This window comes from Acanthisitta chloris, unplaced genomic scaffold (genome assembly GCF_000695815.1).
Source record: "Acanthisitta chloris isolate BGI_N310 unplaced genomic scaffold, ASM69581v1 scaffold36367, whole genome shotgun sequence".
Classification (NCBI taxonomy): Eukaryota; Metazoa; Chordata; class Aves; order Passeriformes; family Acanthisittidae; genus Acanthisitta; species Acanthisitta chloris.
In genome coordinates, this window is record NW_008683809.1 from 18,548 (window position 1) to 29,097 (window position 10,550).

Here is a 10,550-nt window from a genome sequence, read left to right on the forward strand (position 1 = left end):
GGGCAGCCACAGCCTCCCTGGGCAACTTGGGCCAGGGTCTCACCACCCTCACAGGGAAAACTTCTGACTAATAAGCAGTTTGTTTAATGATAAATCATAATTTATTAGGTATTGAGGTTCAAAATATTTGGTGTAAATTAGGTGATGAATGGAGCCGAGATACAACGCTATTATCTGCGGTTTATAAAATAAATTATGTACGTTTTATTAGGTATAATTTTTTGGTATTGATATTGTGAATCAAGTCATCTGTGGTTATCTAACGCCCGTTCCGTTTAACCTCAGATTTTACATGCTGCATGGCGTCATAAAAAGCAGGAGGGAAAGGTTCTTGAGGATTAAGGATTTACAGTTTGTCTCGAGATACTGTGAAAAGTTTACTGCTGTCACCTGCATCATGACTCTGTTCCAAAGAACTGTTTGTTGGGGGGGGGGAAAGGGCACTGGAATTTTCGTCTGGAAGCACTTTGATAACTGTAACAGTTTCAGAATTCATTGCAGTGTTGAGCTCTCTTAGGTGACACAAATACCATTCATCCCCATGATATCATTTATTTCTTCTCTTTTATTTCTTGCCTGTGATCAGTCACTTGTGGCTTATATATTGCAGAAACTTAAGGAAACAATAGTATTATTATTTTGTGCTTTGTGTATTTTCTGTTTATAACTGAGAGATGAATTTCATTTTTATGCCCCTAGAATTTGAAGGGTTATACATAGACAGATTCATTGCTTGTGCACTAAAATCAGTTGTCTTTGCCTCAAAAAAATTGTGCTCTGTACAGTATGATTACTTCAGCATTATTTCAGTTTCTTGATGAATTGGGATGAGGTTTATTAAAAGAATATTGACACTAATTTTTAAAACTGACCTGTTTTACTATATGCTTTGTTTCCCTATATTGGTTTGCAAATAATGTTGTCTTGTGAGGAAAAATGTGCTTTGACTTCAAGTGAAATTCATCAGTCTACAGAAAACAATGTTACATGAACATAGTTTTTCTTTTTATAGGAATATTGGTGCTGTGTTCAGTGAGTGTTAAAAATCAACTGAATAACATTTTGGTTAGTCACTGTTGAGAAATTTTAGCAGTACTTTCAATTTTACTTCCAGTACATCTAAGGATCTAATGCCTGCACATGCACATATGTACGTAGATCACATCACATTGTGTAAATAAATATGCATCGATGTGTGTGTGCAGATTGGTATTGAACAGCCCTCAGTTATATTACTGTAGGATTCATTCCTAGGCCTTTGGAAGTTGGTAGGAATTTTTTTACCTGTGTACTTCATGGGGTTTTTTTCACTTAGATGGAATTTTAAAACAGAAAAAAAAGAGGAAAGTATTCCGTATACAGAATACATTGCACAGTATTGGCATAGTATCTTTACAGTATTTTTAAGCTACATACTGTGCATTTGGTATGTGTCAAATACAGCATTTTCTGGCAAATTGAAATGTAAGTGTTTAAAGAGATTTCTCGTATACTTTTCTAAGATAAATATTAAAAATGTTTTCTGGTGCAGGAGAGTTATCTCTGTTCCCTTGTTTGTGGGAGCAATCTGTGCTTTTTAGTCTCTAGAAACATCTGTTTATATATTAAGCATAAATTCAGCACTGTCTGGTGTAAATCGTATCAGATTATTTAGTATTTTAATGTTAAGTTCTGCAACTGAAATGTAAAAAAGTACATGTGAAGGATTAATGTGCATCTATGTTGTAAGAGATTTTATTTTTATCATCTTAAATATGGAAAAATGCAGATTATTTTCTTCTTACATTGCTGTTTATTTCCTTAGCACCTAGCTAAGAAGTTTTTCACATTATTCCCCCCTTATCAACACTGCCAAAGAGCTGCAGTAGGCTCAAGGTATTAGACTCATTAGGCTATTGTTTAGCAAGAGATCATCTGATTTTATTACATACACCATAAACCTCAGTTTTCAGAATTCCATATTTATTTTAAAGCTGCTGAGAATTTAAATTGAAAAGCATTTTAGTATACAAGGACTGTCTTGAAAACAGTTTGGAAACTTAATGGAATAGACAAAATAAAGGTAACACATCTGTGTTTCTGCCATTTTACTGGGAGAAAGGTTTGTTTTCTCACACGAGGTGCCCATTCCTGCAAACCTTTACATCTGGACCTTGGTGCTGCAGATAGTCCTGTTGGACTCATAGTTTTCTCCAGAATAGGACACAATGATTGTTTCATGCCACATGAACAAAACATTTTGATTATTTCCATAAAGAATACCCCAAAAGATATATTACTTCTTGAGAATATTTGATTGCACATTTTTTTATATGTACATCTTATCAGAGTTTATGAATGAGATAACTTTGATGTAAATTCAGCATTGAATCCTTTGATTTTAAAATCAGGGAGAAATTATCAAACTTTTGCATCAGTAAACCAGTCCCAGCTGAAGTTATATGCTAAAGAGCAGCAAAATAATATCTAATGATTATGTTGCTGGCATAGCATTTGTTTGACGTTTTAAACCAAGCCATCATGTCCTACAGCAAAACTATTTAACATATACGTTATTTTGACATGTGGAACGTGCCTCGTTTTTCCCTGTGCACTGTTCTAAAGCAAACTAAGAGTTCATTGTGTTTTCATGAACCAATGTAAACATGGGGGGGCTTTTTCCCATCAGTCAGCCTTTTTTACCACGTACCAGCTGAAGAATACCAGCGTGGGTTTTTTTAGCATGTTTTCAGTGTATTTTTTAACATGTTTTCACTGTATAGATGGGTATTTATTCATTATTGCCACATTTGCTTCCCTGGGGTATGGCATTCATAATCATGTTTTAGCAGCTCACGTTCCGAGCAAGGGGAAGAATACTCATTCCCTGCTGCTGAGCTGCAGAGGTCTCTTCTTGAAAGCTGTTTGAGTTATCTGCACTTATTTGGTAAGGTGGAGAACAGAACACAGGTTTAAAGGCTTAAAAAAATCTTTCTTTCTTATTCCCAGTTACAGGAATTCATACAAGAAGAACATCTGCGTAGACATGCTGCGACAGGGTTATCACAAGTCCTTCTCCGAGCTCTTCACTCTGATACAGAAGTGGAATGCCTTCAGGGAGGCTGCAGGGCCTAGGTCAGCCATATGGCATGAGAAATCCCTGGAGGAGCAGCTTGATAAGCTGGATCAGCTTTACCACTTCCTGACCAGGGCTGAGGCAGCCCAGCGAGCAGGTAAATGTGGGGATTGTGGGTAGCAGAGCAGCAGGAGCCGCAGCCACGAATGCCTGGGGGAAGCTTCCAAATTGTTTCATGTATGAATTTGAAACGTTGCTGCATCTTAGCACATTTCAGCCTTAGCCAACGAAGCTGTATTTATAGAATAAATGATTAGGAGCTGCAGATACCAGGAGAGGTTTGGTGAAGAAAGCAAAAAAAAAAAAAAGAGGGAAAAACATGTAGAGTGTGTTATGATGTCATCAGAAATGCTGGATGTATTTGTAGCTTTGATAACGTCTCAATTATTTTCTCGTGGTTTCATTATTTGTAGGTTTTCCTCCTCTATTGATTTGAGTAGCTGGTTTGGTATTAGGAAAAATCTAATAGGTGAAATGCTGTTTCCCACAGTAATAGTTTTATAAATCTGGTTTTATTAAATACCCTGTCTGCTAACTGTGTTTGGATTTGTGACTGACTTAAAAAGGATTGTGAATATGTCAAGTAAAATACAGCACACAGATGTAACCTGCCACCTGTGAATTACTAGATATTAGTGAAGACATAACTCCAAATTACTGTATTTTCTCTATTGCCTACTATTTACTAAGCACTCATATTTATCATTTCCTTTTGCTATAAATAGCAACATAACTTACTCGATCTTTCTGCTTTGGAATAATTGTAGGGATGGAGGCAGATAAAGCTCTAACTGCAATACTGTTTCGTGACTGAGTTGATTTCACTGTAGTTGACTTGGTTTAAGTTGCATTTTGATCATTACAAATATGAAAATCTACAATAAAGCTTATGAGTTTGGAACCTAAGCTTTATCTCTGAAATACAGAAACAGACAACTTCATTTCAAAAAGGAACAGCAAAATAAAAACCTCTTTCAGCACTTAAAAAAACTTCTTCATTTTAAATGTTTGGTTTAGGTTTGCCACGAAAGTTAAAAGTTGTGTTTCTTTATTTGATTCACTGTAATTTTAGGGAGGAAGTCTATCCAGCAAGGTTGGATGAGCCTTGAGCAACCTGCTCTGGTGGGAGGTGTCCCTGCCCAGGGCAGAGGGTTGGGACTAGATGATCTCTAAAGTCCATTCCAACCCCTAAAATTCTATGATTCCATGAATCTTCAGATTTGTCTGGAGTATGACTATAACCTCAGTAGGCACCCCCATAGCTTGCAGATTCTAAAAGAAGCTTGGTACTTGGACTGCCCTGACAGAAGCATTCTGCCAATGCTTTGGTGTTCAAAAAGCAGTAGACTTGGCTGATCTAGCTGTGCCTGGTTCCTGCAGCCACCTGAGGAGAACATTTTGCCTTCCTTCAGTGCATGATATTTTTCAGTGTTACAAACTGATGTGTGACAGCAGATTTGGCAAACACATTCCCAGAGGGACAAGGCACTGCTGACTGTGCAGACCCTGCCCCTATGAAAGGCAGGGACCCTTTCCCTTTCTGAACCCAGCACATGTGTGCTGGGCTCTGTAAGTCTTTCACCTCTCACAGACACAAGGTACCACCAGCTGAGTGATAGTACCTTGTCTCTAGGAGAGGATATCTCCCAGCTTTACCTGGTAAAGTTGGATAAAATGAAAGAAGATAAAATAATGAGAGCATTAGTAGAGCTGCTAAGCATATTTACAGAATTGTTAGATCAATGTATAGTTAGTTTTGATTTTTTTTTCACCAGTTTCAATGTAAACCTTTGCACAAATCTCCTATTTGTACTAAATAAGGTTTGAGCTGCCTGGCACAGGAAGGGTTGGATGGTAATTCACATTGCAGGTCTAAGAGCTTGCAGTGCTGTGAAGATAACACACGAATTGTGCAGCTCATCAAACACTAATTCAGTAGTTGTGCTAATCCAGTTACTCTCTGATTCTAATCAAATTGCTTGGGGCTCTGCCTTATGATCTCCTGACAACTCCAGTTGACACCATTTAAGAAGCATTCAGCACTTCAGCTCAGCTGGAACTTACCATGATGTAGCAGCCACAACAGCAGCTGACCTGCATTTGCTCTTCAGCTGCCACAGCTCAAGCTTAAAAGGATGAAAGTAATGCATGGGGCAGCAAGTTGTGAGAGTTTCATAGTGTGGTTGATGTTACTGAGGTTGGGCTAGCTGAACATTTACCTGGCTCAGGTATGATGTGCTGAGTTGTGCTGAAAAGGAAATAGCAGCTATAAATAATAAAAAATATTTAACGACTTTTTTGATGAATCTAAACGTAATGAAATGGTTGGTTTTGAATCTGAAGTGGTAAGTGGAGGAGAAAGCTTCAATTATTATGTCAGTAAATAATAGTCTTATTTGTTATTTAATTTTTCTCACCTGTTGTTTTTGGATCATAGAGGGTTTTGCTGTCTCAATTGTGAGTATAACTTAGAACTTCTAAGTCTAGAGTTTTATGGTACTTTCCACAGTGCAGAGCTAGGTGTTCATTGACTTCTCATATTTGTTGGTGGAAAATGTTAATCTTTTAATGATTTTGGTAATTTGTAGTTATAGGGCTCTACAATGCTGGACACGAGTTATTAGCTTTAACAGAATCAGAGCCATCACCACCATGTGGAGGCTGATATCAAAGAGCAAATAATTTCTTTCTTGCTGGCTTTGAAAACAGTGACATTTTGCTTACCAGCAGGGATTTTTTATGGAGAGAGTGTTCAGGCATTGGAATGTCCTGCCCAGGGAGGTGGTGGATTCCCCATCCCTGGAGGTTTTCAAGCTGAGACTGGATGTGGCACTTAGTGCCATGGTCTAGTGACCACGGTAGGGTTGGACTTGATGATCTTGGAGGTCTTTTCCAACCCTGGTTGATTCTATGATTCTATGAAGGGAATGCAAGGAAAGAACAATTAAAGGAACAGATGTCTCAGCCATTGGCTCTACTTTGCCAAAGCAGGGGAACATAAATCGGGGCAAATACCGCAGTTCAGTGTCTGCAACATGCATTGAGCACTCAGCACTGTCGTGGCGAATCACTGTGTTCACTGTGCCAAAGCTGAGGAGTGGAACCTGTGCTGGGGTATGAACATGCCTTCAGAAGGGAAAGATGCTGCTCATTAGCTGATCACTGGGGCAGTTGGTGGAGAGGAGGACTGAAGACCTTGAAGCTGTTGCCTTTCTGAGATTCCACTTGCTCCTGGTTCCTGACCCTCTTCAACCTTTGTGCTATGCTGTGTGCTAAATGCTGAATCTGTGCATGTGCTGCAGGCTGCTAACCCTTGTTCTAGAGAGTATCAGACACACAGAATTAGAAAAAAAAGTGTTAACTTGGCTCTTTTGTCCTCACTTCAGTGTAGAGAAAACTTTTGACAGTATGAGTTATCGTTTGGGTTTGTTGTAAAAGATGTCTTTTCATAAAGTAGATGAAGAAAGCATATTTGATGTGTTTGCACTAGAAAAATCTCTTTGTCCAAGGTATTTAAGGTTGAAAACGGACTTTAGCATTTTACAGTGGAAAGCTTTTCTGCAAGATTTCACACTTATGCCTTAGGCTGGGCTAGAAACATTGCAATAACCATATTACCCATGCTATTTAGGGGAGGGAAAGAAAGAAAAGGAAAGAGGTCATGCATTAAAAAAGAACAAGTATAAACATACCAAAAATCTCTTTTAAAGGAGGCATAGTTTTGTTTGGTTTTGGGGGGATGAGGAAAGGAGCACAGTTTTATTTTGTAAGCAGGTTTGTCATTCTCTACTTAATATTTTATCACTGGAAAAAATGCAGCAGTTGCTGAAGACCAGTGGAGGAGTTTATTATTTTTGTAATTCTCTTACACAAAGTGAAGTGCTTCTGCCCAGGAAAGTAGCCAAGCCTTCTCAAAATATGCACTTTCCAGTTGTAGAACTACCACTGACTTAACAGCAGCAGCATTTCTTAGAAAGTTTCTGTCGCATGTTTCCATTGCAATAACTTTGAGTTCCCATTTTGCCTTCCAGATGACCAGTTAACTGCCTTGTATCATCAGCATTAGCTTTTTTCTTACTCAGTAAAATTATATCCTGGCCATTTCCTTAGCATCTTTGTAGAAATTGTGCAGTATTTTCCCTTTATGTACTTGGCAGTACTGGGGCACTGTGCTCTGTGTACACTCCAGGAAACAGGCTCTGCCTGAAACTTGATGATGTCAACAGCAATCTCTCTGCATTTGTGGATTTATGGATAAGCTTTCTGGAAAAAGGAATGTTCGGGTGGGCCTCTATCTGTAGATATACAGGTATAGTTGTCCTGAACAAGCAAATGAGACTGATCCTTGCCATGTATGGATCTAGGTGGAAATAAACTGATTGCAGCACCATGTTCTCTTGCAGTTTATGCTTCTTTTTGTTCCACCATCCTCTATCCTGGATCTTTCTATATATGAAGTCTTCACAGCTTCACCTGTCTTGCTACTAAGTCACTGATATTGATCTCTCTGGCAAAAGAAAAATTGAACTTCCAGCATTAATAGTGTCTCATTCTGACATCAAAAACGACTCCTAGTACTTAATTGACCTGAGGCCACTCCTTTATGTCTCTTCAAGAGTGAAATGGTCAGTTATAATCGAGTCATACTCACTTAAAACACCTAAACTGGAGGATGAGTGTTAACAGCGGTTGCAAAGTTTCCATATGGCCTTTGTCTGTCAGGAACAAATGACTAACTGGTGGTTTTTTGAGTGGAAAACACTGAGCCATAAATGGATGTTGAGAAATTTCTTTCTGATATCTGTATTTTAAAAACAAGTGCAAGTTCTTGTAAATGGAAAATGGAACAGCTGCCTCTTCCTTTTGTTCTTCAAGGAAAACACCAAGCTAGGATCTCGTAAGGAGGTTTTAATCTGTTTTCTGAAGACCATTACTGTATTTCTTTTCCTTTCTTCCACTGCATCCTGTCATCATCTCCTCTGTGACTATGGCTAGAGCACAATAAGGGGAGATGCTGCTTGGTAGTTGAGATGAAGACATCCTGATGCAGAAGAGGAAATACCATATGTGTGTAATATATGGGGCTTAATGTTTAAGCTCAAGCTGAAGGGATTTTTTTTTATTCTCTCATTGACAGAAAGATCTCAGCGTAATTTGATAGAAACTCTTTCCTTTTGTGCATAGACAGCCAATTTCAAAGTTGTTTTCCATTGTGAAGGACAATAAAAATAAAATACTTTGAAATGTTCAGATCAAACAAAATGAACTTTCATTTTCTATTGCAAACCCAAAACGTTATAAAATAAATACTGCATAATTGCATGACTTCCATTTTGGATTTTACTTCATTTCCATGAGATGTTACTACCTTCAATTTGGTAACTTTGCATTGAAAAAAATGTCCTGCTGGATAACTGCTCAGAAGATGTATCTGTAGCTATGCTCCAGGTCTTAATTCAGTCCAAAGCTGTGAGCTAACAGTCCTCACCATCTGCTCCATCAAGTTCCATTTGCTCTGTGTGGCTGCCATTCTTGGGTAGATGTTCTTCACAGTGTTCTCACAGTCCTGTGCCTTAAGTGTGCTGGAAAACCTGGATTTAGCTTCTGGTGTTTTAGGAAATTAGTGTAATTTTTGAAAGATTAATGGGATTGGCTCTGGAACCTTTATGTGCTTTCTTGATTGTTCATTATTTCCAGGCAGGAATTTGTCTTGCAGGAACTGTTTTACAATTCCTTGTAAGATTCAGACTTCTCTTCATTCAGTATCACATACCAACGTGTCTCTCATTCTCTCTCTGCTAAATGGTATAGAAAATGTTTTGCTCCACACATATATATAGATGACATGTCTACATATATTCTATAATCAGTTGTAGAGAACTTACTATACAAAGTCAGAGAGTTCAAAGCTTTAACATCTGAACTACTTCTTGGAGTTTTTATAGAAAGGAGTATTTACCTATTCCTATATTTTTCTTCTCCTGGGGAGGTAGAAGTTTACTAAGTCTGACGTGTTAGCTTTACCTCTATCTGCACAAGCTCAATTAATTTCTCAGTTGGTAAATCAGACTTTGTATTCAGAAGACAACATGGTTTTTAAAAGTCTGGGTTTGGGGGTTTATTTTATGACCAGCATATCTGGTCAGCTACTGTCCAAGACAGTGACAGAGAACTGGTTGTCTTTGTGCACTTCTCATTGTTATTCCCCGGCAGGATAGTCATCAGAGCATCACATTAAAGTCCATGCAATCAAAGCTGTGGCAGTAGCTGTAGTCTGCCTCAGGTCAGCTCCATCTCCTGGGATTTGTAGGGCACTACCTGAAGTTATTTGCGTAATTTTATGTCACATTAGTGCCTTGATACTTCGTAGCAAAGATTTTGAAGGCACCAAATCTGTATCTAGTGTCTTACCCCAATGACAATCCAATTATGTTTTCTTGCTCTGTGTTATTGCAATCATTTGCCTGTATCCTCTGGTCTCTGCTGAGTTCATTTGCGCTTAGCTGTGATCTGTGTGTAATATGTACTGTAATCTTTATGCTACTGGTAATAATTAGGTTTTGTATTTCTCTGTTTTTATGGTAATTTACTTGTGTGCTTGTAATTGTCATGAGCCTCTGCCTTTACTTTTGAGGTAACCTTTAAAAGCATTCCCTGTACTGCAATAGTTGTTCAAGTCAGGATGAGATAAATCTCAGCCAAGAAGTATCTGCTTTTCTTCATTGGGAGTAAAGGGATCCTGAGTAACTCATATCTATATCTAGATTTTGTTAGTTTAGGTGAACCCAAGCTCTGTGTTGATTTTTTTTTTTTCATTTGTATGTGTCGTCCTGGGTTTGGCTAGGATAGAGTTAATTTGCTTCTTAGTAGCTGGTACAGTGCTATGTGTTGGATTGGACATGGAAATAATGTTTTAGGTGAACCCAAGCTCTGTGTTGATTTTTTTTTTTTTCATTTGTATGTGTCGTCCTGGGTTTGGCTAGGATAGAGTTAATTTGCTTCTTAGTAGCTGGTACAGTGCTATGTGTTGGATGTAGCATGGAAATAATGTTGATATATGTGATAGGCATTCATGTTGTATAGAAATATATATTTATACAAGTATCTGCATATATATGTGTGCACATGCACACAAACAGATATATATGTGTATTCAGACCAAATTAGTTTTGTTACTTCCATTCCATTATCATTTCCAGAGATTTTTGAGATTATTGTACCAAAAATAGTCTAAATTTATCATGTATTAATAAGTTTTTTAAATGACTTTTTTAAGTAACTTGCAGGGATGACAGAATTTACAGTCAATAAACTAGTCCTTTTTGCAAGTTGGATTTTCCCCAATTCTTCTTGCAGATAATAGAAGAGAATTTAACTGCATCTTTTGATCAAAGTGGTTTGATATGGTTATCATCGTTTTAGACACTAGGGAAAG

The 10,550-nt window shown here is 37.9% G+C and overlaps 1 protein-coding gene across 1 annotated transcript in view; it reads left to right on the forward strand.

Annotated features, from left to right (window-relative positions):
* Positions 1–10,550, forward strand: part of LOC103806388 (tetratricopeptide repeat protein 29-like) — a gene marked incomplete at both ends in the record, with an annotated part of 27,534 nt that overhangs the window by 15,310 nt on the left and 1,674 nt on the right. Inside the window, one exon of the mRNA XM_009079075.1 lies at positions 2,989–3,212. Within this exon, the coding sequence (XP_009077323.1) occupies positions 2,989–3,212 (224 nt within the window). The remainder of the gene's footprint in view (positions 1–2,988; positions 3,213–10,550) is intronic.